The sequence below is a fragment of the Panicum virgatum genome, chromosome 6K, assembly GCF_016808335.1.
Source record: "Panicum virgatum strain AP13 chromosome 6K, P.virgatum_v5, whole genome shotgun sequence".
NCBI classification, from domain to species: Eukaryota; Viridiplantae; Streptophyta; class Magnoliopsida; order Poales; family Poaceae; genus Panicum; species Panicum virgatum.
The window spans coordinates 31,353,376-31,380,165 of record NC_053141.1 but is presented as its reverse complement, the minus strand read 5'-3'; the positions used below and the strand labels follow the sequence as shown (position 1 = coordinate 31,380,165).

The 26,790-nt window shown below is 47.5% G+C and overlaps 2 protein-coding genes across 2 annotated transcripts; one reads left to right on the top strand and one right to left on the bottom strand.

Moving 5' to 3' along the window:
- Positions 1-1,837: 1,837 nt before the first annotated feature.
- Positions 1,838-4,462, bottom strand: LOC120713390 (zinc finger CCCH domain-containing protein 33-like). Its single transcript, XM_039999368.1, has 3 exons — positions 4,278-4,462; positions 2,786-3,041; positions 1,838-2,017 (listed from the first exon to the last, which is right to left on the bottom strand). The coding sequence occupies exons 1-3, from the start codon at positions 4,460-4,462 to the stop codon at positions 1,838-1,840; spliced, it is 621 nt and encodes a 206-aa protein (XP_039855302.1).
- Positions 4,463-9,143: 4,681 nt separating this feature from the next.
- LOC120713625 (UDP-glucose 4-epimerase 2) lies at positions 9,144-16,481 on the top strand. Its single transcript, XM_039999553.1, has 9 exons — positions 9,144-9,597; positions 12,565-12,614; positions 12,745-12,880; positions 13,647-13,748; positions 13,837-14,064; positions 15,085-15,166; positions 15,544-15,626; positions 15,733-15,824; positions 15,915-16,481. The coding sequence occupies exons 1-9, from the start codon at positions 9,370-9,372 to the stop codon at positions 16,195-16,197; spliced, it is 1,284 nt and encodes a 427-aa protein (XP_039855487.1). The 5' UTR covers positions 9,144-9,369; the 3' UTR covers positions 16,198-16,481.
- Positions 16,482-26,790: the final 10,309 nt, after the last annotated feature.

The window sequence follows — 26,790 nt, the reverse complement described above, 5'->3', positions numbered from 1 at the left end:
GAGAAAAATAAGGTTTAGCCATAGTAGCAACTACCAACATTCTGATAATTTATTAGCAAGTAGTAGGTATAAGCAAGCATGAGCACTGGAAATTTGAGATGGAATAACTAGAATCCTCTTACTCACCTCTGTAATCGAGGGAACCAGGGGCAGATCTGGATCCAGCGGCACGAATGGCCCTGGCGGAGGCGGCAATGGCGGCGGCCGGTGGCGGCTGGTGCTCCGCAATGGCAGTGGTAGGGGGCGGGCCATGCAGGGCCCCGGCGGCCGGTCCGTAGGGGGCGCGCGGTGTAGCGAAAATGGCCTCTCATGCCATATTTCAATATAATGTTTTGGTGATTGATATAGACAACACAACGCTTGGACTAATATAATTGTTAAGATGACCATTCTCAGGCTTTTAGGTTCAAGTGATGACAAAGAGAAGATAGGCGTAGCTAGGCTCGAAGGGCCGCCCCTACGGTGGTTCCGTTAACCGATTAGCGGACGGCGGTCGAGGGGGAGCCGCCCCTCGCGGGTCCAAAGGACAGAGAATTGAAGAGACCGTGAAGAAATCAAGTCAAAACGAACAAGATAGAGACAATTTGCTATCACCGGTTAAACCGACGTTAGGCAAATTGTACTCATCGGTGCATTGGACCCAGAAGCTGAGGCTAGGGTTTTGCGCCGGTTAAACCGATGATGCCTGAAGACAACTCGTCAGTGCAATGACTTGAAGTGAAGACAGACCTAGAGGCACCGGTTAAACCGACGATAAAGAAAAAGTGAGCGTCGGTGCAGTTGTACAGAGACTCCATTTTTCGGGGGGGGGGGGGGGTTCTGAACTTGCACGCACCGGTTAAACCGACGTTGAATTCAAGAGGGTCGGTCGATTGATCAAGTAGCCGTTGGAAGACTGTAACGGCTAGTAGAAGGGAAAGTACACTCACCGGTTAATCCGGTGTTGGCAAAACTGGAGCGTCGGTTTAACCGACGATAAGAATTTTTGTCAGCCTTTCCCAACGGCTCTTTTGGGGTGTGTGGGCTATATATACCCCCAAGGCCGGGTCATTTGAGTTTGCTGGAGTTGCTGAAGCTTACTACACTTGAAGAATATCTCCAACCACCTTAGAGATTCATTGTACGTCATATAGCCTTAAGCACACTTGTAAGAGTGCTTAGTACTTGTTTAGGCTTAGTTCTTGAGAGAACAAGCTTGAGTGAAAGTCTTGCTGCGGCAAACATCTTGTGTACTCGTCGTGTGACCCTCCGACTTGGTGTGGAGAGGCAACGACACTTTGTGCGGGGAAGGAGACCCCTCTTGGTGAGAAGCTCCGATAGTGAAGACGGTGCCGTGGGTGACACTTCGAAAGAGACGGTGGCGGTGACATTGTCTTTGTGACTTGGGGTCACTTAGCCTTTACTTGTCGGGAGCCTTGGTGGCGAACGCAAGATGGTGATCAAGCGAAGAGACTCGGCATCACACTTATTCTTGTTGGACAAGTGGCCGTGGACGTAGGGAGGGACTTAGTGTCCTAACCGAACCACGTTAAATCGTGTGTCTTGGTGTCTTCACGGGAGTTTACATATTCTCCCCCTCACCTCTTTACTTACCGTATTACGTTTCCGCATTTACTCTATCTTGCGTGCCTTTACTTTCCTAGTTAGTTTGATTAGGATTGGCTATAGGTTGCAAGTCTTTTAGGGGTAAGTAAAGAGTAGCATAGATAAACCTTAGTCATAACTAGCATGCGTAGGACGTGTTATGTTTATCTTATGCAAATAGATTGAGCCCTATGATAGAAAGCGATTAGCGACCCTATTCACCCCCCTCTAGGGTCGGACACCCTGGTGATCCTTACACGCGGGTGCAGGACGCCGGGGGCCGGTCGCCAGGCCGCGGGTGGAGGGCGGCTGCAGGGCGGGCGGCAACGCCGGCCGCGGGCAGGGGAGCTTGCTGTAGTGCTCCGGCGGCCGCAGGTGGCGAGCGGCTGGGTGGGTCGCGGTCGGCGGTCGACCGGGTCCCCGGGTGAGGCTCCTGGACACAAGATACAAGATAGGGAAGTGAGGAATTGGACTAGGGTTTCTCGGTGGGCCGAGTCAAAATCGGCTGAGTCGCGCCACGGCGCATGGCGCGACTTAGTCACGCCAAAGCATGTGGCGCGACTCCGCCTTGCCACGTCATCCACCGCATCGCGTGTGTGCCAGCGTGCAGCTTGGTCACGCCAAAGCATGTGGCGTGACCCTTCAGGGAGTCACGACACGTAACTTGGCGCGACCAAAAGGGCTAGTTTTCGAAAATTTAGATCGGTACGGTTATTTATAAAATATTAGATTAAAAAGGATTAAAATAAAAAAATTCTGTTGGAGACTGGGAGCAACATGGAGGTGGCCGGCCGGCCCTGCTCGTGACGGCGACAGGAGCATGGACGGTCAGGCGAGGTGATGAGCAGAGAATCCCCCCTACCCAAGACAAAGGCAAAATTTGCCCTGAGACACCGTTGGAATGCGAGCTTTGCCAAAAGCCACTAAACAATCGCATCTATGCTGAAAGACATCGTTCAACTGGACCCATTTGCTGAAAGACATCAACAACAATATCTTAATTGATTTAATAGCAGAGCAACAATAAATGACAATTCTACCCCCGCTGCCTTATCTTCTCTTCCTCGGTAGAACCATCCCAAGCGCTGCTCGCGAACAGCAGGGCTTCACCTTGAAGCTGTCGTCAGTCTTGAGGTTCGGGAGCGTGAGATTGGGAGGATACTACTTGCTTAGCTCCGGGGCCGGCAGCGGCGAGGCGTACTTCTTGGGCGAGGACGACGGCACACCGCGCGAGACTTGAACAGCACACAGAGCTCCCCGTCCCTCTCTCGGCAGTGGCGTTGGCGTGCGGGAGGAGGTCGCCGGCGCAGAGTCCCGAGAAGGCGAGCGCGTCCGCAGACACGCCCGCGGTGAGGAGGTGCGCCGCCGTGATAGCACCCGCAGCACCGCCCGCCGTGGTGAGGTGGAACGGCGTGGTGCCGTTTGTGGGCGAGGCGTGCGCCGCTTCCACCGGGCTCCTGTAGAGCGCGCGACCATGGCCGGTGTGTGTAGCTCAAGGTGTAGCCGGGCCCCATCGCGGAGAGGTCGAGGCGCGTGAGGAGAGCGGCCACAGGGATGAGGGCCTCGCGGTCGAGGCACACCAGCCACGGGAATCAGAGGAGCGGCTAGAGAATGTTCTGCCGGAGGAGGAAGAGGTGTGTGGGAGAGGATAAGGCAGTGGGGGCACAACAGTCATTTCATGTTGCTATGCAATTAAATTAATTAAGTTATTGCTGGTGGTGTCTCCCAGCCAATTGTGACGACCCGAAAAATTCACCAAATAAATCACGCGTTAATTTTTTTTTTCAAAACTCTTTTCCTATCGTTGAGCTCAAAATCCTCCTAAAACCCAGAACCCTAATTCCCGGAATCGTTCTCTGTCCCGAGCACCTGAATTCCAACACCTGATTTCCTTTCGACGTGTTCATCATTTCTTTTTCGCCGACCGTACCTCGCTCTCTCTCTTTTTCCTCACCGACGTCCCGTCCCGCGTCGCCCAGCGGCCTGTCGTCCACACGCGACCGCCGACCGCATTTAGCGCCGGCTGCACGCGCCTTTGGCTCCCCGGCCGCGCTCGCCTCCCCCTGGCCCGCGCACCCTCTGCCCACGACGTCCGCGTCGCGCCAAGGAGCCCGGCCCCGCCACCAACCCCTCGCCGCAATCGCCGCCGGCGCGCACTCACTCCCCTTTCCCCCTTCCTTTTTTCCCCATTTTATTTCCCTTTTCCCTATTTTTTTTCTTTTCTTTTTCTCCATTTCTTTTCCCCTTCTTTTTCCCTTTTCCATTTTTCTCCTCCCTCTTTCCTTTTTTTTCTTTTCATTCTTTTCTCTCCCCTCTCTCCCTTCCTCCCCTCCTCCTCTGCTCCGCTCCCACGCGCGCCTCCTGGCCGTGCACTCCGCCCTGCCCAGCTGCGCGCGTGCCCTGCCCCGCTCCCCCTCGCGCGCACGCGCACGCTCGGCCGCAGCCCGCTTGGCGCACCGCCCCGGCTGCGCGCGCGTGCACCAGCTCGGCGCCGCCCGCCCGCGCGCCCCGAACGCCCGCTCGCCGCCTGGCCACGCCCGCGCGCCGCCCCGGCCCCAGCTCGTTCGCCCTGCTGTGCGAGCCGCTGTGCGCGCACGCGCGCACCATGCCCCGGCACACCGAGCCGAGCGCGCGCGCCTGCCACGCCGCCTGGCCTGGCCCCTGCTCTGCGCCCGCGCCACGCCTCGGCTCACCGCCGCCGCGCGGCGCCCGGAGCACCGAGCTGACTGCGCCACGCCGCGGACGCCTGCCAGCGCCGGCCTTGCTCCTCGCCACGCTCGCGCGCACGCCGCGACTCCAGCCGTGCCAAGCCGCCGCCCACGCGCACGCCTGCACGCGCCTGCTCCCACCGCACGCTGCGCACCCACGCGGCCGCCATCACCGCCGCGCCGCTCGCCGAGCCGCGTTCCACCCTCGCCGCTCGCGCCGATGCTCTGTGCCGCATAGCACCCCTGGGGCCCTCCACGTGCACGCGCTCCTCCTGCACATCGTGCCACTGCCCGAGCCGTCTTCTCGCCCCTGCCTCGCCGCCTGCGCCGCCGCCGCGTCGCGACGCCGGGCGCCATTAAAGCGCCCCGCGCCGCTCGCCGGCCTCCTCACCGACCCGCACCGCCCCACCGCCTCGCGCGCCCTATAAAGGGGCCCCCAGCGCCGCCCCTCCGCTCCAGAACCGCCTCCGCCGTAGCGCGCCTCCTCCCGAGCCGTAGCAGTGCTGCTGCTCCACCCACCACCGCCTGCTCCCGTGGCTGGCCCGCTCCAACGCCTCCTTGCTCGTGTCCGGAGCCGAGGTAGGACCCTCTTGGCCCCCTCTTGCCCTCCTCCTTCCCCTGGCCACCCCCGAACTCCACAGCAGTGCCACCATGGCCGCCACCGCTCCCCGCCGCCCGCCCTCGCGGCTGGGCCGCCTCGGACTACCCCGGTCCAAGCCACGGCCAAGGATCAACCCTTCGATCCCCCTGCTCCGTTTTCCCCCTCCATCCGTCCGCGATTGGGGCCCAAGCTGCCGGATTGGCCGCCGCCGACGCCCTTGGGCCGCCTCCTCTGTTTCCCGTGGAGGAGGGAGGAAGGGGATGGCAACTTTGCCAAAAACCCCTCCCCCTTTCCTCTATTCTTTAAAGGGACCTTCCACCTTTTTGCCATCTTACAAAAGAAACCCTGCCCTTTATTCTATTTCAAAATAAACCCTTCCCTATATAAAAAAATAATTCTAAATAAACCCTTGACTCTTCCAGAATAGTTCAGATGTTTCCAAAAATTACAACCAGGCCCCTACCTTCTCAAGATTAATTACAACTAGGCCCCTGACCCCTTAACCGACCCCCGAACCTTTACAAAACCTATCATTTCATGTAACAAACGACCTCTGATCAACCCGAAACTTTACCATGCCTCTCATAACCAAGTCTGGGCCATGCCATTAGGAGACCACTTGAAAATATTACTCCGTACCCCATATTTTATGTGTTCCCGATTCGAGCTCAACGATAAACTTTTATTTTCTGTGTGTTGATTGTGTGCTTGTTTGTGTACGCTGTAGACCACGGAGTGAACGAAGGAGAGCCCGTCAACGAGCAGTACTGTGAGCAGGAGAACGAGGACCAGTTCTGCGACCCCGAGCCCGAAGGACAGGACTTCCCCGAAGGCTTCGAAGACGGCAAGTTCAATCCCATCCTTTGATGCATGTTTCTGTCCTAGTTTTTATAAACACAACCCAAAGGCCTGATTTATAAAAATTGCATATGTTTTGCTTGCATGAAAAACACGGTTGGATAGCCACCCCTTGATTTGTGATGACCATTCCTTGACCACCTAGATTAATGTCTGATTTTGCTTGGACGTTAATCGATATTAGAATGCTTAGGACCTTGCTCATAATACGATATATTTTTTTAAAGAAAATGTGTGTGTGTGGGAAGGGATAAAATGTGGATTTTCGAAAGATGAGTATGGACGGGATGGACGGCATTTCTGTGTGAATTGCCGATTGGTGTGCTTATGCCTGTGTGGCAGGGCAAAGAAGGGAGACATCCATCTTGTCGTATCTAAGGACCGAGTTGGTGTGTCATCTCACCTAACTCCACTATCGTGCAAACCACTCGACCGTTGAATGGGCAACGGCGTAGAATAAATCCCACTAGTTGGTGTGATAGCCATCAGTGTGACTTATACCCCGGTTATACCTCAGAGTTGGGTCGATGACCCCTTGGTGAATCCCGTGATGGTTAGTCAGACTTAGCTAAGGTGGGTAATGGCTATGTTGGGATCTACACCGACACGACGGTGTTCGAGTTGTGGTATCCTACTTGTGGGTAAAGTTGCACACCTCTGCAGAGTTAAGAATCTATTCGAATAGTCCGTGCCCACGGTATTGGGCGAGTTACGGTGTGGTCACATAACTAGTGTTTCATTGGGTGGGCTGGTGTGAGTTGTTTTGAAATTATGTCCGGCAGTTGTGCCGTGTGCTACGACGGACGGGGAGTCCGGTAGCAGTTTTAAGATTTGAACTCCGTGCTTCTACAAAAACTGATTTCAAAAGGTTTTCTGTTAAATAAACCCCTGCATAAAATATCGTTTTTCTGCAAATCAAACCGCAACCTTATCCTTGATTTACCTATGCATGTTATTCTGATATAACCCCTCCGTGGGTGAGGTTGGACTTGCTGAGTACAGTTGTACTCACCCCATTCTTACTTTTTACAGAAGAAGACCCAGACTTCGTGCCAGACGACGCTGAGTAGGGTTATCGTTCTACACCCAACCTTGCCTGTGGTACCGGCCTTGTCGAGATGCCTCCGCTGTCGCAATACTCTGAGCCCGTGCTAGACCCCATGTGGTTTGCGGTCTGGTGTTATGTTGTAGCTTGGTTAATTATTATCATTATCTGTATCGAGTATCCTCCAAGGTTTGTACGGTTTTGAACCATCTGATGTAATAAATGTGGCATCAGCCTCCTGGGACTGGTGTTTTGTATCACATTTAAGTCTTTTCTTATGAGGGGACGCTTCACCAATGCACTCGATTGAATGATGTCTTTGAGCATAGATGTGATTTTGTAGTGGTTTGTAGCAAAGTCTACATTCTAATGGTGTCCCTGGACAAATTTGGCCCAAGACAAACTACTCGTATATGGGTGGTGGGGAGGTGTGACAGGCTGCCCACTCCCGAATCCAGCTGAAGTCGCCCTCCACATGTGAGTGGTTTTACTTTTAAGTAGTAGTTTTTTAGTGCTGCTTCCAAAACCTTGAGTCCTTGACCACCTCTTGTGGGACTAGAGAAAGAAATTATTGGAAATATTCCGTGGGATATTCTACGCGCATTGTGTGTGCGTGCATATGTCAAATGGAGGCCGAATATACCAGATCAATAGAAAAGAAAACAAAGGAATGAAGGAAGAGGGTATGGGTGTCACCACTGTTCATTGGGGGACTAGATAGAGGCTCCGGTAGGGATGCAAGTGGGTACCCTTTGATATTTTTGATATTGTTATTTTAGTTCATTTTTTCTCCCAAACTAATTACATAGCATGTCATTTTAGCTCATTTTATCAAATTTTGGGTTAGACCCAATAACCCAAAAAAGTGGGACTTGCATCCCTATGCGCAGGACTCATTTGGTTTTTTAAGTAGTTCTCACATCGAATGTTCGGATGTCAATTGCAATGTTCGGATGCCAACTTAATATAAAATTAATTGCATAAATTGCAATTAGAGCTCCAGACGAATTTATTAAGTATAATTAATGCAATATTAGAGGATGGTTACTGTAGCAATTAATAGTCAAATTATGGACTAATTAGACTTAATATATTCATATCGTGATTAAGTCACGACTTATAAAATTAATTTTGTAATAAATTTATATTTAGTGCTTCTAATTGATGTCTAAACATGTGATGTGACGGGACTTAAACTAAAAAAACCAAACATGGCCTCACTGGGTCCACTGTTGTCCCCAGACCATGTGAATAGAAGCAACAAGCGTCCCTCGTGTCTGCAGGGAGCACGCAGCGCGACACCGAGTGGGAGATGCGTGTATGGCAGGGCCACCGCAGCTCACTATCTCGTGCGTGCCCATGTCAACACTCGAGCGATACGGCCCGCTCGGTGCGGCTTTGGCTCCGGCTCCGCCAACAGCTCTGCAGGAGTCTCACCAAACGCACTGCTTCATGAAGCGCTTCTGCGGAAGATTTTAGGAGAGCTAGAGCCTTTATTTTTTGTGGGTGAAGCAAAAAAAAGAAAAGAAATGTAACTCAGTCCGATCCAGCTCTGGCTTTGCCCGGGTGCCAAGCGCTATCAAATGGACTCTAAATTCTATGGTTAGTGGCACTTGTGGACTCAACCTATAGCAGTAGGATCCCAGATAATTAGGCCTCCTCCAGCGGTTGCAGTTGGCACTGGGGAAAATCGTCAGATGAGAAGCAATAGAAAAAAGAAAAATCAGGTGCATGCAGTTCTTGATTCTCAGCCTGCTCTCTCAGCTCCTCGGCAGTCGAGCCAATGACTAGCGGCGAAACAATGCACTGTTTAACGATTAAAAAATTGTTTTAGCCGGCGATGTCGCCTGCCGTTGGAAGAGGCCTTACGAGCGAGTCTGCTCCGTGGCACTGTAGGGGATCCATCTGCTAACATGCGGATTCGAGTGCAGTGGTGTCCACACGTCAGCGAGAAAGAGTCACTCTGCAATGCCGTGGAGGAACTGCTTCCGGCAATCACAGCTCCACGTCCGTTGCGTCGGTCCTCCAGCTTGGCACCGATGCCGTCGGAGCGGCACGGCACGGCACGGCACGGCACGGCAGAACGAGGTCCGGAGCCCCAGCCCCAAGCAAAGCCAAAGCCAAGGCCAGCTAGCTAGCTACGGACCGAGCTGAGCAGGAGGGAGCGCTCCAGCCTCGTCCAGCGACGCGGAGCGCGACCCGCGCGTGGTGGCCGGCCACGAACCCGCACGGCGCCACCGACAACCAACCTGTCCGCCGGCCGCAGCCCGGCGCCGCGCGGGCCCCGCCCCTCGTCCCCTCCCCCAGCTGCACGCAACGCAATAACCCACGCGTCGCCACCCTCCCTTCTTCCTTGGTCTCTTCGCTCCCAGTCCTCCCCCCCACCGTTCCGAAGCTTCCACGCCTCGCCTCGCCTCTCCAGGCTCCCCCGCGCGCGCTCCGAGGCCAGATCCGCGCCGCCGCTCTGCTCGAGGGCGGCGGAGGCCGGCGCGGGGAGGCGGCAGGCGAGGTAGCTTCCGGCCGGGTAGGCGGGCGGGCTAGCGAGCTAGCTAGCTACCTGAGCTGTGGTTGCGATGGCGGTGGAGAAGACGGCGCCGGGCGCGGCCGCGGCCGCGGGGGCGGGGAGGACCGTGCTGGTCACTGGCGGGGCGGGCTACATCGGCAGCCACGCCGTGCTGCAGCTCCTCCTCGCGGGCTTCCGCGCCGTCGTCGTCGACAACCTCAACAACTCCTCCGAGCTCGCCGTCCGCCGCGTCGCCGCGCTCGCCGGGGACCACTCCCGCAACCTATCCTTCCACAAGGTGAGTCAGGACCCACTGCCGCCGCCGCTGCTCGTCTCCCCGTTTTGGATCTCCACCCCCGTGCCGCGCAATGTGGCCCCGCCTAGATCGATCTCCGCGGCGTCCTCGAGGGGCTGAATTGCTCGTGGCACATGGGATGCACTCCTCGTATTTTTCGTTTTGGGGATTACCTCTGAGTGACAACGCTGCGGTGCTAACTTGGCAACCGTCTTTTGTGCTGGTTTTGTGTCGTGTCATTTGGGCATGCCACATTCCGATTTCCATGGCTTTTGGTATTCCAGTCTAGCTCTAGTCACTGCTGGGCTTATTTGGGGAATCGGTCGAGACGCTGTCACATTTGCCGTACATAGACAAAAATTTGGTTTCGCATGGATTACTGACGATTGGAATTTCATTTGGTGCTAGACAAAATTTGGTTTCGCATGGATTACTGACTATTGGAATTTCATTTGGTGCTACATTGTAATATTGTTTTCCCATAACGACGTTTTGGTGGCTTTGCTAGGGGACCTCGCATTTGGATCTGCATTCTCAGTTTTTTTTTCTTTTGTATTGTTGATGTGCTTTTCTTGATATATATGGTAAGGTCGTTTTCAATTTACCTTTTCTTAGAGCCCGCCAGTTATTGATGCTGGTTATTGATACTTGGTGATGTGAAAATGTTATTAATTATTGATAGAAAGCAGTTTTATTTCATGAAGTTCTTGAACTTGTCCGATTGCCTGATGTTTCAGACCAAAATCGGTGAGATTTCTGTTCAAAGGCATTTATTAGCTGCAATTGATCAGTTGAATCCGACTGTGTGTGGTGTGTTCCTGTAAACCATTGATGACCGGTTTCATTCTATTTGGGTTCTTTTAGCTCCAGCTGTCAAACTTTGCAGTTGAATTCAGCTGGGTGGTTGAAGAGCAATGATTCACCTTTGCAAATGTCCAGTTGGGCACTGCATGTTAGCTTGAATTATTTGACCAACTCATTTAATTGCTCCTTGCCTGCATTGTTAGGTTTGTACAATTGGCACTAGATTGAGGGTGGGTTGCGGTTGATTTGCCGTCCACATTGGGACGATGGTAGTGGTTGGCTAATTTAAACAAGATGACAGCTAGCCATTTACTACTTGTTTCTCTTTTCTTAAAATAAATAAACTATGTTGTTTGTTGTTTGGCTGACGTTAGTATTTGAGTAGTCCCCTATATTGATGCATTAAGTTTTTTTTCCCTGGAGCATTCATGTAATATATTTTACCAATTCACTTTTAAGAAAGAAATGTTTGACTTGATTTCTGGCAATAAGCAATAATAAGTTATTGTATTTTCTAGTTCCTGTTGCTATTCGTGTACATATATTATGATAATGCTAAATAAGTAAAATGCTAAATAAGTAAAATGTGGAAGGAGGCTGTGCTGCTGGGGTCACCAACACAATTCAGACCTAAACAACTAAAAAGAGGGGTGCACGAGAGATTTGAAGTATTCGAACTTATGACTTATTGGTGGACTTGGTTGCGTTAAGCTTCCATCATGGCTGCTGAAGATCTGGGTTAATAGAAGAACCAGAGCTTTAGCAGACAACCTAAAGTAAACTTTGTGAATATTAGTGTAAAATTAGTGATTCTATATTCTTAATAAGGAACAAGAGTAATGTGAATTCAATTCTAACTAAATGACACTAGCAGAGACTTGCTCCTTATTTCTTGTAGTGGTTTTTTACTTTAATGTCATGAACTTTCTTTTGATGCTTTGGAACACTTTCCATATTTTACTACTTTGTTCTATTCCCCATATCCTGGCAGTTGGTATTGGGTGCAATGTGAAAACTGGAACCTTGATGATTTGGTGTATTTGCTGTCCTGTAAAACTTCATCTGTTCACCAGTTTATGCTTGGAGCTTTGGAAAAAGTCTACATCACCCCCTCACCTATAGGTGGTGGACTACATAACCCCCCAAACTATGAAACGGTCTATATCACTCCCTGAACTTTCCAAAACTGGTCAAATTACCCCCTAAAGCAGTTTTAAAAAATCGTAATAAATCACAAAAAATCATAAAATGAAAAATCCAATTGTGTTAGACTCCAAATGAGTAGATCTACACAGTGAACATATAATATGGTATGCTTTAGTATATTTTTTTGCTGTAGCTTTAAATCTATGCTTTTCTTCATAACTGTAAAAAATGTACTAAAGCATACCATATTATATGTTCATAGTGTAGATCTACTCATTTGGAGTCCAACACAATTGAATTTTTCATTTTATGATTTTTCTGTGATTTACTATGATTTTTCGAAACTGCTTTAGGGGGTAATTTGATCGGTTTTGAAAAGTTCAGGAGGTGATATAGACCGTTTCATAGGTTGGGGGGTTATGTATTCTACCCCCATAGGTTGGGGGGTGATATAGATTTTTTCCATTTATTTTTTATGTACCAAGTATTTTTGTCCATCAGACTTTTAGTAATTCTATTACTGTGGTTGCATAGTGAGCATTTCATGGCGCATTTGGTGCTTTAGTGAATTTTTTGCAGCCCCGTGAATTAGTCATTAAATAGAACTCAGATTGCTTGGAGGACGAGGAACATACTTCGACTTGCTTCCAGAGCAATGTCTACTTTTATGTTTTGTTTGTTACAAGTAGGGTGTCCCTACCTATCCAGAGAAGAGTATGCTTGATTACTTGAAAAATATCACCCCTGTTGTTATCTATTAACCTAATAATGAGTAAGGGTTAGGAGTATATTTGCTTATTCACGCTTTTGCTACACCATTTTAGCTCTGATGCAGTCTAGCAACTGCATGAGTATTTAGCTGCTTTGATCAATTTTTATACAGGCAGAGCCTCCACTCTTCTGATCTAGTTTTCTTGTTGCTACAGGATGGCATTTGGTGTTTTACCGTTTTGCTACGTAAAAATTTCACTGACATGAATGCGACATTCCAACAGTTACTACCTTTTTTTGATTCTACAGATCGATCTCCGTGACAAGGGAGCACTGGAAATGGTTTTTGCTTCAACAAGGTACAATTTCCACCTTTTCAGCTGTTCGGCTGTACTGACTCTGTTCCATTTTCAAATCATTATCAATTCCTTTCTTTTTTGCAAATTTCTATCCAGCATGTTCTTTATTGTTAGACAATTTGCTCTTCAGATTTGATGCTGTCGTCCACTTCGCTGGGCTAAAAGCTGTGGGTGAAAGTGTACAGAAGCCATTGCTATATTATGACAACAATGTCATTGGGACAGTAAATCTTCTAGAAGTTATGTCTGCTCACGGTTGCAAGAAGGTATTTACCATTTTGCACATTATATTTCTGCTGGAACCACCATTTTAAATTGCTCTCTTTTTTCTGAATTTGTCTGCAGATGTATGCTAGGTTTTTACTTTGATTTAAATGTAGATTACTTATTAGGTCATTTTTATTTACTTTTATTTTAATTCTGTTGTAACCTATGCATTGAAGAGTACTACTTAAGCTTGTATGTGATTTTCACATGCTTGGGTTGGATGATTGTTTTTTAATTATCATGCCAATAAATTAGATATTCCATTATGCAGGCTTGCAGTTGCTGATGCACCTTAGTAGCTCATATTATTACTGAGGTGTGCTCTGTGCTGTGCCCAACTGTAGTTACTCTGAATATTTTTCTTTTTTGCGGGTAGTTACTCTGAATATGAGGTGGCCAGATGCCAGTGCGGGCGCTTCTTTGCACTCATTGGGCATAAGTTTCTTTATTCAAGTGAACATCACAGTTATTTCCCATTGTGCAATAAAATCTGTTGGCGTTTCTAGCATTACTACTTTTCTTGTTTGTCGCTATTCTAATCTATTCATCAAATTCATCACTGGATGTGGAATGTTATCAATTAATAATGACCTTACTTGCACCATCTTATCTATTGCAATTAATTGATTGTATTAACTGTATATTTGCACCTTTTTGTTTTAAAATCCATTTGATCATTAAGGCTTTGGACCGACAAATTGATTTTTCATCAGTCTCTGACACTGACATGCTGCATCTCCTTTCTTTTGTTTTAAAATGTTTTAGTTGGTGTTCTCATCATCAGCTGCAGTTTATGGATCACCCAAGAACTCACCCTGCACAGAAGAGTTTCCTCTGACTCCAAACAATCCATACGGCAAAACGAAGGTCTGCTGCCCTTTTTTCTTTCAATGTGAAATCCTGCTAAAGTTTGTGAGCTCTTAAGTTGACTGAAAAAAAAATCTAATAATTCCAGCTTGTTGTTGAGGATATTTGCCGTGACATCTACCGTTCAGATCCTGAATGGAAGATCATTTTACTAAGGTACTTCAATCCGGTTGGTGCACATCCTAGTGGATACCTTGGTGAAGACCCATGTGGAATTCCCAACAATCTTATGCCCTACGTTCAGCAAGTTGCTGTTGGAAGGAGGCCAGCTCTGACAGTTTTAGGAAATGACTATGCAACAAGAGATGGGACTGGGGTAATTAGATTGCATATGACATGCTCAATTACTTTTTTTTGCATGCCATTCAATTTGATTAATAAGTTGTATTTCACGATTGGTATTCTTACCTTATTTTGCTAATGCCTAGTTTTATAGATGTGCACCAGATAAACTGCCTTTATTTTTGTTTAGGGTATGTGCTGCTGCCAATGAAGCTTGAAATTTTATATTGGAGAAAGCATTGATCAGCTGTGGCAGCTGATTGCAGCTGTGTGCCTATCTTTCTAATTGTAGTTTCTAACAAAACTTTACTCAACTTTTGTCTTAACTTATTAATCTCTAATAAATTTACAACAACTAACAAAGAGTCATAAGACCTGAGGGAAGTCACACCTTCCTTACAAACTTGACTAGATCTCGGTTCATACAACTTGCTCCTAGTGGCTTGACCCACTTTTGGCTGAACTTGATCTTCAACAGACAGAATGATGATTTCTCATACCTTTTCCTTCATATATCATTGCATAGTTTTCACCTTTTTCTTTGCCTTCTTAGATACCCTGCTGTTTATATCTTTGTATATTTTTCTCTGCACTTTGTGGAATTGTTCTCCCACTTGTTTCGTATATATAATAAACTAGAGTTGGGTTTTTTTCTGCTACTGTATTTCCCTTAAAATGGAACGAAGATTCCTTCCTTTGACGTTCCCTTCTATCATCTCTACTATGTGCCATACCACTTGAATTCTGAAACAATATGTATCCTACAACTTTCACTTGAATTCCGGAATAATATATAAACTAAAAATTTTCCCTTAGAAATAGCCTGGTTAAAATTTTGGAAGATGTTCTAACAATATAACATACAATATTCATGTGCTTCTTACTTCAGTCAATCCAAATTACTTCTTTTTTCTTCTTCTTTTTTACATTTGTCTAGAGTTAATGATTTTAGAATAAGTTATTTAGGTATGTCATTGTGACAACTGTAGTTTGCATTCAATATAGAATCATCACACTAGTAATCAGACTATTGTTTCTTTTGCTTCTTTTGCAGGTCCGAGATTACATCCATGTGGTTGACCTTGCTGATGGACATATTGCTGCATTGCAGAAGCTTTTTGAGAACTCTAGCATAGGTTAACTCCCGAAATTAAATAATTGTTGAATTTCTTTCCATCATTGCTTGCATATTTATTCTTACGTGGTAACACTTTTGTCCGCTGTATTTTCTTTAAACAAACATTTTTTTGTTTCCCTAGGCTTGTCAAACACAAAGTACACTTGCACATGGCACATCAATACATACTGTTTGGATAGAGTTTTTTTTTTTACAAAACACAGGAGGAATGCCCATTTTATGTAACTTGCCTTTGTTCACTAAACCCACTTTTGGGATACATGGATGTCGACGGCTCTGTGCATAATTTCTATTTGCTTCTTGGGCACGGGGTCATTGAGTTATTTGGTTTTTTGTACCTTTGAATCTTATTTTCAAATTTGAGTCTACTTGCAGGGTGTGAAGCATACAACCTTGGAACTGGAAGAGGTACATCGGTGCTGGAGATTGTTAAAGCATTCGAGAAGGCTTCTGGGAAGGTATGCCAGATTAAACAATATAGGTGTTGTGTGATTATTGCCACCTTGCAATGGAGCTTATACTGCCTTGATAAGCTTATAAGTACATATTTTTGCTCATCTGTAGAAAATTCCTCTGATTTTTGGTGCAAGACGCCCTGGTGATGCAGAGATACTGTTTTCAGTGACTGCTAAAGCAGAAAGGGAGCTTAACTGGAAGTAAGTCAATCGACAATATATGGCGTATCATTAGGACAAAAATGGGTTTATTGTGTTTATGTGATTGACATTGTCTGTTTTTTCCTCTAGAGCGAAATACGGCATTGATGAAATGTGTCGCGACCAGTGGAACTGGGCTAGCAAGAACCCCTATGGTTATGGATCTCCTGATTCCACCAAGCAGAATGGCCACCAAAAAAATGGATCTGTTGATTCCCCCAGGCAGAATGGTCACCACACAAATGGGTCAGTTGGCTCACCCAGGCGGAACGGACACTCTGGGCATGGGTCAGCTGACTCACCCAGGCGGAACAGCCACTATGCGTATGGATCATCTGACTCCAGGCAGAATGGCAATGGCCGCCTGCAATGAGCCGAGTCAGTCTGGCCTGTGAGCCCCCTGTACATTCTGTATCGCGAACCCACCATCCGAGATTGATGTGTATCAATCGGTTGGCATACAGTATAGAGTCGATGGCAGCAGAATTCCAGTTTGTTGTGGGTAAACCTATTATTTCCTACGTTGGTATTTATTCTTTCCTTCTTTCAAACGTGTAGGAATGTGGTCATAGTGTATCGGCTGATTCTATTCGTTGCTGCTAATTGAGCTGCACTGCGCTTTATGAAGTTTGATTGCTTACTGTTTAACGGGAAAAATGCAGCTGAGACAAACAGCTGTGTAGGGTTATTCTTATTATTTTTGTATCTGTGATACGTGTGATTTTTTTTTGACGCCTCTCATTTGGGTACAGTTGTAGTATCTGGTCATACATGTACATGCACACCCACCTTACACACGCACACCTCACTCACCATTATACACTACAAAATGTCCTACAATTACACTCAGAATCGAAGACCGTGTTCTTCTCGAAATCACCGGATGACTCCGTAGGCAACGGGCACGTCGCACTCCTTTTGTGGCTCCACGCGTGAGAGGCTACAGATTTAAACAAGGGAACACTGTTCCCGGGTGCGAACCCGCGCCGAGCAGCGCTCGAACGCGGGCGGCAGGCACTCCACCGAGCAGCCTTGCCAACGCGCTATGCGAACTAGCCTTTGTCGTTGCCACAGGATGAATACCTTTTGCACCCCAAATCAGATCCTTTTTTTCTCATGTGAATGTACTTCCTCCGTCCGGAATGCAACTCTCCTGAGGAGTCAAACAATTTTAAATTTGACAGAAATTATACAAAATAGTATTAATATTTATATTATAAAATAAATATCATCAGATTAATAATGTAATATATTTTTATACTAGATCTATTAGGAGATATAAATGTTAATAATTTTTTTATAAATTTTGTTAAATTTTGTCAGAAATGAAGATTTTCTTTGCAAATTTTTCTGATTGTGAACATTAGACTCTGGGTTCATTTTGGTAAAAGTTTGAATTTTTTCGGTGAAGGCAAAACAGCCAAAACCATCCCTGATATATGAGGCTAGGCTCAATTTGGTCCCTAAACTATGAAAGCGTCCAATTTAGTCCCTGATACATGAAGCTAGCTGTCAAGGCACCTATCGGCTACTAGGTAGCCGACATCTTACGTGGATGCCTGCGTAGCAGTGTCGAGGTCAACTTGACCGTAGTCACCGGCTATAATCGGCACCGAGAGGTCCTGGCAGCTCTGCAACAGCTGGTAGGATCCATTCAGTCTAACTGGGCTGTCGGGTCATAGGAACGCCGACCCAAATAGGCCTGTTAGCTCTTAGCTAGCCGACGGGCACCTATCGGCTATCCAAAAGCCGACAGGTCTATGTCGGCTAGCTAAGAGCGGACAGGCCCCCCGGCCCCTCTACTTCTCTCCCTATATATATGCGTCACCAGCACATTGCTACTATCTTCACCATGAGAATTTGGGTCGAGCAGTAATGTCTAGAGGAGGATTATCTAGCGGAAAGAGTTTCGGCATTGGGAGAGGAAAGGAAGGGACCTCCGATAGTATGGGAGGGGTCTATTGGTCCTGAATATTTTTCGAAAGCATTGTTTGAGTTTCCATTTAAGAGCAAAAGAGATTTCACCAATGAAAAACCTCTTAGAGGATACGATAACCGCAAAGAGGAGTGGCCAAAATGCATGCATAATAAGGACTGCTTAGTGCAGATGTGCGGTAGTGGAACGGATGGAGGTCGTCGTTTGAAGTCGTCGTTTCTTCAAATGCCCTCGAGCATGGATAATTAGTATGAATACTGGTCTGTTCAATACGTTTGTCTTGCTTTCTGTCGTAACTTACATGATATTTCTATTTTAGTCTTCCGATGTCTTCCGATGCTTCCGAGAACTGTTAGGTGGGTTGATCCGCCTCGAATTGATCCGCATCAGGAGTACATTGAATACTTGCAGACGCGTATCTTTGGTCTTGAAAGGGAAGTGAGCCATGCGAATACGGTCGACGAAGACGACGAGTAAAGCAACAGTGCCAGTTCACCGAAGGGACTGTGCAATATTCCATATTGCAACTACCCCTGTCACAAGAACAAGGGGGCCGCCACCGCCACCACCACATGCAATGGGCCGATATTATGGAGAAAGTTCAACGCAATTTGCTAAGTGGGGCCACTACTAGGAGTGGCTTATCCTGCTACATCCATGTGTTTGTTGCTGCATTTAATTACCTAAGGCATATTAGGTTTAGTCCAGGCTCATTTTCCTTGTTCAGTAGAGGTCCTCACATGCCAAATCATGTGTTATGCATGTTAAATTTGTAATGCACTGCTTTGTTAATCATTGTACCAATTCATGTATAGTCTAATTTGTCCAGTACGCCTGCACGACATGGACAGGTCGCATCCGTATGAAAAGACTATACTCTGCAAAGGGTTCGGGTGTGAGAGTAATAATGCATGCCGCAGTGCAATGTCTTTTCCCAGCAATATCTAACTTGTAATAAGTGGTCTGCACTCTATCATGTGAAGGGCTAGTAAGTGTTGTATGTTGTTTGGCCCCATCTTTTATTGTTCGTATATAGCATCGAATGCTGGCATACTTCTCATCAAGGAAAAACTCAGGAATGTGAGTCATGGAGGAGTTATTTTCACATGGAAAGCTGTGTTAGTCTGAAAAGGCTATACCATGGAAAGGCGAGCCATCGAGCTGTCACATCGGTCTAAAAGGTTGTACCGTGGAAGGGCGAACCATCAGGATGTCAAGACTGTGCTATGGAAGGGTGTGCCATCGAGTTATCATGTCTTCCTAAAAAGGCTTCAACTAGCCTAGAAGTACATGATAATGTTGATTCATTCATTAAATTCCCGCCTCGTATTACAAATTACAAATGCTGGTTAGGTCATGAAAACCTCGCAGCGGGCCATTGCATAGCTACTACTATGGTACATCGCTCATGCCTATTCTCTAAACGGCAATTTAAAACAACAAATTGTAGTGGCATGTGCATGGAACACGGTAATCTCGTGCTCGAACTAGACCTAACATGCCTTAGGTAATGTGAAATGCCAGGATTACTTGGTGATACATCACTGAGTGCACTGGGGATACTTGCCCATTTTGATTGCCTCGGGCCCCGCCTCCTTCCACTAGTGGAAATCGTAGCTTCGGTGATGAACGAGTTTCATCACTATAAAGCCCAAATTTGTCACGAAGGAAGCTACGTGATGAATTAATGATGAATTTCAATTCATTATAGAAGTTACATCAAGTCTGCTCTACCGTGACGAATGGCCCATAAACGTCACAGAACTGTTTCTTCCTGTGACAAAGGAACTTTCATCACCGAACCATTTCCGCTTCTGCGGCGTGTTGCAAAAACGTCACCGGACGTCCGAATCCACGTGTCCCCATCCATGCTGGCAGGTAATGTGACTTGCCGTCAACGTCATTAGGTGACGTGCTGGCAAAATGTTTCGCCGGTGGACTGACACGCGGCGAGCTAGCAAAAGACTAGGTGTCCACACGTCAGAAGCTTCCAGTTCGACCACGTGTCGCCTCCAGACCGTGACACGTGACATCTTCCAGTTTGTCCATGTGTGTTGAGTATTTTAATGATACAGATTAATCCGCAAGCGCACGGATACCGTCGTAGATTTCACCCGTGAGTATTCAAGGGTATCGTATCCACAGAGAATGTGTGTGCACTAACTCCTAACTCAGTCGGTCCAAGGACACACCAAGATAGGTGGCAAGACTAGAGAGGATTCCTGCGGTAGCACTAAAGATGAGTTAAAGATCGATCTCTCGGGTAAGACTCGCTTCGGGCACCGGCTTACCTCTGAAATGGTCAGGAGACTCCGGCCAACGGCTCTACGCTATATCCGAACGTGGAGGACTACTAAGGACCAACAGTGCTGTCACCACCTACGGCCTACCTCACAGACCGTGGGATATAAGGCAAATGAAGGTAAACCTTAGCATAGACACCACGCCTACGCTACTGATTACTACTGCAGTCTAACTATGTCTGATATCCCGTACCAAACTACAACACTCCATACAAATACGGAGCGACGAACCCGCAAGTAAGAGAACTGATCTCACCCACACGAAAATACTATGCAATACAAGAATCATAAATACTAACTTTCTCATACCAGAGGAAGCCAACATCTGTAGAGGTACAAGTTGGAGACGAGCGCCGACAGGCCGGCGCCCCTCTAAACTCTCACCCTCCTGCTACTCTAAGCACTAGCCTAGGCAGCGCCTCGCCTTTGCAATGGAGCTCTACATCTCTTGTGTGGTGTGTTCAATGGGGGGCTCTCCTCCTCCTTATGTAGCCTCTCCAAAGGTGGATCCGCGATTAGACTCGTGAGGTGGTACTATGCACGTCCGGGATAGATGTAGGGGACCTGTGGGAGACTGCTGGAGAAACTTGGGCCCGATTGAGCCCAGTAAGGGGTCGGGCGACCCAAGGGGTCGGCCGAGCCCAAATGGCACTCCCCTGGGCCTTCCTTCCTCTGGACAGCTGATAGGTGGGCCCTGGTCTTGATCCTTGGGTGCATCTTGCTTGTCGTGCCCATTTCCTATGGTTTGTGGGCCCTTCTTGTAAATGTAACGCAGGACTGGATCATCTGTGCATTTCTTCTGCGTTCACTTGTGTTTTCCTTTGCATTTCAACTGTGGGTGCTTGCAGACCATGATTCACCAAAACTCATGGAACTTGATTAGATATAAGCCCTACAACTAAGTTGGTGACGAAATGTAATGAAATGCTGCAGGAGTTGACGGCTGATTTTAGGACTTAACAGCCGTCAACAACGTGCAACATTTTTGTTAGGGTGCATGCCCCAATAAGGTAGTGACATGTGGCATACACATGTCCCTTTTCTGAGCGGCCCCATGTCACCTCCATGTTCTGACATGTGTTGTCTGCATACTTAGTGCACCTAAGCTAGGGTTAGGGTTAACCCTTGGGAGCGCCCCCTTTTGCTTTTATAGACCCTGGGCACCCCCTAGGTGGGCTCCTCTTGGGCCCCACCTTGGGCGCCCTCTTTTGGGCCTGAGAGGCCCATTAGTGCACCTAAGCCCAGTCTAATTCGGATCTCATCCTTATCAGGCTTCTTTCCCTTAAGTGTGTGACCCTAAGGGCTCACATGCGAATAGACATGGCCCGAGTACTCTTACTCGGCCCAATAGTAGACAGCGGCCTCTAGCAAGACATGTCAACTCCTATACGCACGCAAAGATCATAGGGTCAGTTGGATCCATGCCACTACAATTTCACGAAGTTGGATTTTATGTTGAAATCCATGCCATTGAGTGGCATGATTTTCAACGTGAATCGAATTTTCCCAAGATCATATCAGACGAGCCGTCACAATGTCATATACATGTTGTTCCTTTTGCCTCACGATATTTGGTCTTGCTCTAAGCTGACCTCTCTTTCTCGATGCAGTGATTCAGATCCTTGGTTAACACTTAACCTCAGCATGGCCATGCACTTCTTGATCTGACTCACTCGAGGGGCCTAGAGATATCTCTCTTAGATAGAGAAGGGCAAATCCCATCTCGTCTGACCATGTGTCATAGCATGCTTCTTGGCAAACCCGAAAACCACCTTTATAACTACCCAGCTACGGAGTAGCGTTTGATGGCTCCTAAGTAAGTCAGTTCACATCTTGAGTACATGCGACAATCTCAGGTTTAAGGACACAACATACATATTGTGTAATGAGAAATCACCATCTCTCATGTTGGGTCAGTTCAGACTCGTGTCCTACATGAGTCCACATTATTAGTTTGATATCTCTATGTCCATGACCTGTGAAACATAGTCATCAGCTAATACATGTGCTAGTCTAATATTCATGTGTGTCTTTGCATGAACTCCGACTAGGAACATCTTTAGAATAACCATACAAGTAAAGAGTTTCACAAACAATTCACATAATCGTTAATCAATACAAGTTGACTTTCATGGATATTCAATGAACACTTTATTAATCATGAATACAATGAAATATGATCATCTCTATGATTGCCTCTAGGGCATATTTCCTACAGTCTCCCACTTGCACTAGAGTCAATCTAGAGTGTATCTTATACCCATTGCTCTTGTGTGCGCCTCATGTTTGGGTTGCGGAAGAGGTTTTGTCAATGGATCTAAAACATTTAAATCCGTGTGTATTTTGCTTATCTTGATCTCACCCCGATCGATGAACTCTTGAATGAGATGAAATCGCCGCATAACGTGTTTGCTCTTCTGGTGATTCCTTGGCTCCTTGGCCTGTGCAATGGCTCCACTGTTGTCACAGTAGAGATCCAGTGGGCCAGAGGCATTAGGGAACACACCAAGCTCAATAAGAAACTTCCTTATCCAAACACCTTCCTTCGCAGCTTCTGAAGCTGTGATGTACTCGGCTTCTGTCGTAGAATCGGCCACCGTCTCTAAATCCTAAACCCTAAACCCTAAACCCTAAACCCTAAACCCTAAACTCTTCCAGCTAACAGAACCACCATTTATTGTGAACACGTAACCTGATTGGGACTTTGAATCATCTTTGTCAGTTTGAAATCTAGCGTCGGTGTAACCCGTTACAACGAGCTCTTCCTCACCTCCATAGATCAAAAACACATTCTTAGTTCTTCTTAAGTACTTAAGAATGTTCTTCACAGCTGTCCAGTGACTCTCACCCGGATCAGACTGGTATCTGCTTGTAACGCTTAGAGTATAAGAAACATCTGGACAGGTACTTATCGTTGCATACATAATAGATCCAATTGCCGAAGCATATGGAACTTTGCTCATGCGATCCCGCTCATCAGTTGTCGTAGGACACTGAGTCTTGATGAGATGTATGCCATGTGACATAGGCAAGAACCCTTTCTTTGCCTCTTCCATGTTGAACTGTTTCAATACTTTGTCAGTATAAGTATTTTGGCTTAATCCTATAAGCCTTTTTGATCTATCTCTATAGATCTTGATGCCCAGAATGTATGCTGCTTCGCCTAAATCCTTCATCGAAAAACTATTTTTCAGTGAAGTTTTTACAGACTCAAGCATAGGAATGTCATTTCCAATCAGCAATATGTCATCCACATATAGGATTAGAAATGCAACAGAGCTCCCACTTTCCTTCTTATAAACACAAGCTTCTTCTTCATTTTTAATGAAGCCAAACCCTTTGACTACTTCATCAAAATGAATGTTCCAACTCCGAGATGCTTACTTCAATCCATAAATGGATTTCCGAAGCTTGCATATTTTTCCAGCATTGGTCGGATCGACAAAACCCTCGGGCTGCATCATATACATGTCCTCGGTCAGATTTTCATTCAGAAAAGCTGTCTTGACATCCATCTGCTATATTTCATAATCGAAATATATAGCAACAGCTAGAATAATCCGAACAGATTTAAGCATCGCTACGGGCGAGAACGTCTCATCGTAGTCAACTCCTTGAACTTGTCGAAAACCTTTTTGTCGGTGTCCTGACCCGGCGGTCCGGATCCCAACTAGTAAATGCTGCGTGTTTCCTCGTCCCAGATGTTGATGCAAGAGGCAACACAATAATGCACGTGTTTATCCTAGTTCCGGCCACGGGGCCGTATGTCCAGCAAGGGGGTGTGAGAGGGCACTGTATTATCTTGCACCGGTGGTACCTGTAGTAGGGTGATACAGGCGTGGTGAGAGAGGGAGGGAAGCTCCCAGGTCTCTGCTAGAGGAGAAGTCGATTGAGGCGAGTGCCAGTATCTAGTGCCGAGCGTCGTGTTCGCGTGATGATGATTGCGACGTCCGAGGTGACGACCCCCCTTAAAGGAAGCCCGTCTCCTCCTTTTATAGTCACAAGGAGGGGCGGTGTACATGAGTAGGGGATCGTGGAAGTCGTCGTTTTCCTCCGAATCGCGAGGGTGCAGTGGTCGAATACTGTAGGAAGTACAATGTGGGGCATGGCGTCGGGCGTGGCAGTTGTCCTGGATATCGTCCTTGGTCTTGCGGAGATCGCGTCGGCGTCCTGCCAGCCCCGGCAGGCGACGTGGTCATTGCTGTGGGGTGTACATTCCTCCAGATGTGGCGTGGTGGCGCTTCGTGGGCCCTGCAAGTCAGGGTCTTGCATATATATGTGCACCAGCGGTGATGAGGTGCGTTGCGGTCCCAGACCCCTCTGGACGTAGTGCTGGCGTGTGCACTAAGGATGTCCGGGGGTCACATGGAGGTCCGGGCCTTCGGCTGCTAGTGCTGAGTGTCCCTCCTTGAGGGGCACGTGGCGACGCCGGACCCCTTCCCGAGCGGGAGGTGGGCCCGGGGCCATACGTGTGGTGAGGTGGAGTCCGGACAGCCGGAGTTGGCAGAATAGTAACGGAAACTGTGCCGAGCACATCTCGTCCTGCGTTGCAGGTTCCCACAGTGCCGCCACAGTGTACGAGATGGCGGAGCGGTGGCCGGAGTTGGCGGACGGGACTCCGGTCACAGCCACTGTGGGAAATGGCGGCCTGACGCCGTCTGTCCTGGGCGTTGTGGAGGAGTGGTTGGCATTCAATGCCTCTGTACGACGGGCGGGTGAGCGGCAGGGATGTTTGTCTTCTTCGTCAAGGGGTGGCCTCGAGCGAGGCGGAGATGATTCGCCCTGCTCGAGGGTAGGTTCGCTACCCTCGAGCGAGGCGGAGATGTTTTGCCCGCTCGAGGGTAGATTCGCTACCCTCGAGCGAGGCGGAGACGCGGGGCGCAGTTGAGGGCCCCGATGGGAGCCCTCGAGCGAGGCGGAGATCGCCTCGTGGGTCCGAGGGGGTCACAGATGGGCCGCATGCTGGGCTTCTTTGAGTTCTTTCCCTCCTTCCAGATTGGAAAGAGGCCGTGGGCCTTCGTGGGCTCAGTTGCCTAACATGTGTTTGCGTTTTTTAGGGTGATCTTAGTACCCCGATTAGGGTGCCCCTAATCGTGGTACCCGACACTTTTGCAACAAGTCGAGCTTTATGGATGTGAACATTTCCATCCATATCCTTCTTCTTCTTATAGATCCATTTGCACTCTATGGTTTTTACACCATCAGGTGGGTCAATCAAGTTCCAAACTTGATTTTCTTTCATGGATTCTATTTCGGATTTCATGGCTTCTTGCCATTTCACGGAGTCAGGGTCTACCATCGCTTCTGCATAAGTCGCAGGCTCATCACTGTCCAACAATAGTAATTCCCGCGCTTGGCGGAGTCTTGCCGACTTTTGTGGTTGTGACGGTGCTTCCTTTGCCATAGGCGTCTCAACTTGTTCAGCTACATTAGCGTCACTTGTAGAGTCAGAACCTATTGGCTCATCTCGAACTTCTTCGAGTTGCACCGTTCTTCCACTTTTTTCTCCTTTGAGAAACTCTCTCTCTAGGAAAACTCCGTTCCGTGCGACAAACACTCTGCCCTCAGATCGATTGTAGAAGTAGTACCCTAAAGTTTCCTTTGGGTATCCCACGAAAATGCACTTATCCGATTTAGGTGCAAGCTTGTCAGACTGCAGACGTTTGACAAATGCTTCACAGCCCCAAATTTTCAGAAAAGACAAATGGGACTCTTTCCAGTCCATATCTCATATTGTGTCTTAACTACGGATTTAGACGGTACCCTGTTTAATGTGAAAGCTGCTGTTTCTAGAGTGTAACCCCAAAACGATAACGGTAGGTCCGATTGGCTCATTATTGATCGAACCATGTCCAACAGAGTTCGATTACGTCGCTCAGACACACCGTTTCTCTAAGGTGTTCCAGGCAGCGTAAGTTGTGGAACAATTCCGCAATTCTTTAGATGACTGCTAAACTCGTGGCTCAGATATTCGCCTCCACGATCAGATCGTAAAGCTTTAATTTTCTTGCCACACTGATTTTCAACTTCACTCTGAAATTCTTTGAACTTTTCAAAAGTTTCAGACTTATGCTTCATCAAGTAGACATAGACATATCTACTCAAGTTATCAGTAAAAGTTATGAAGTATTGGAATCCACCTCTAGCAGTCGAGCTCATTGGTCCACATACATCAGTATATATGAGTTCCAGTAAGTCCGATGCTCTCTCTGGAAAACCTATGAATGGCGTCTTGGTCATCTTGCCTAGCAAACAAGCTTTGCATGTCTCATATGACTCAAAATCAAATGAAGTTAGAATTCCATCCGATGGAGCCTCTTCATGCGTTTCTCGCTTATATGACTGAGACGACAATGCCACATGTAGGTAGGATTCAAATCAGCAAGCCGAGGCCTTTTAGCATTAATATTACAGATAGGTGAATCATTAAGATTTAAAACAAATAGCCCATTCACAATGGACGCAAAAGCCACAAACATATTATTCTTAGAGATAGCACAACCATTGTTTTCACTCGCAAAAGAATAACCATCCTTCATCAAACATGAAGGAGACAGAATGTTTCGACTCAAACTAGGAACAAAATAACAATTACTAAGCTCCAAGACAAATCCTGACGGTAGGTGAAGTTGCATCGTCCCGACGGCCACAGCAGCAACTCTTGCATTATTGCCGACGCGGAAGTCACCTTCTCCTCTTCCAACGCTTCTACTCTTTGTTAGTCCCT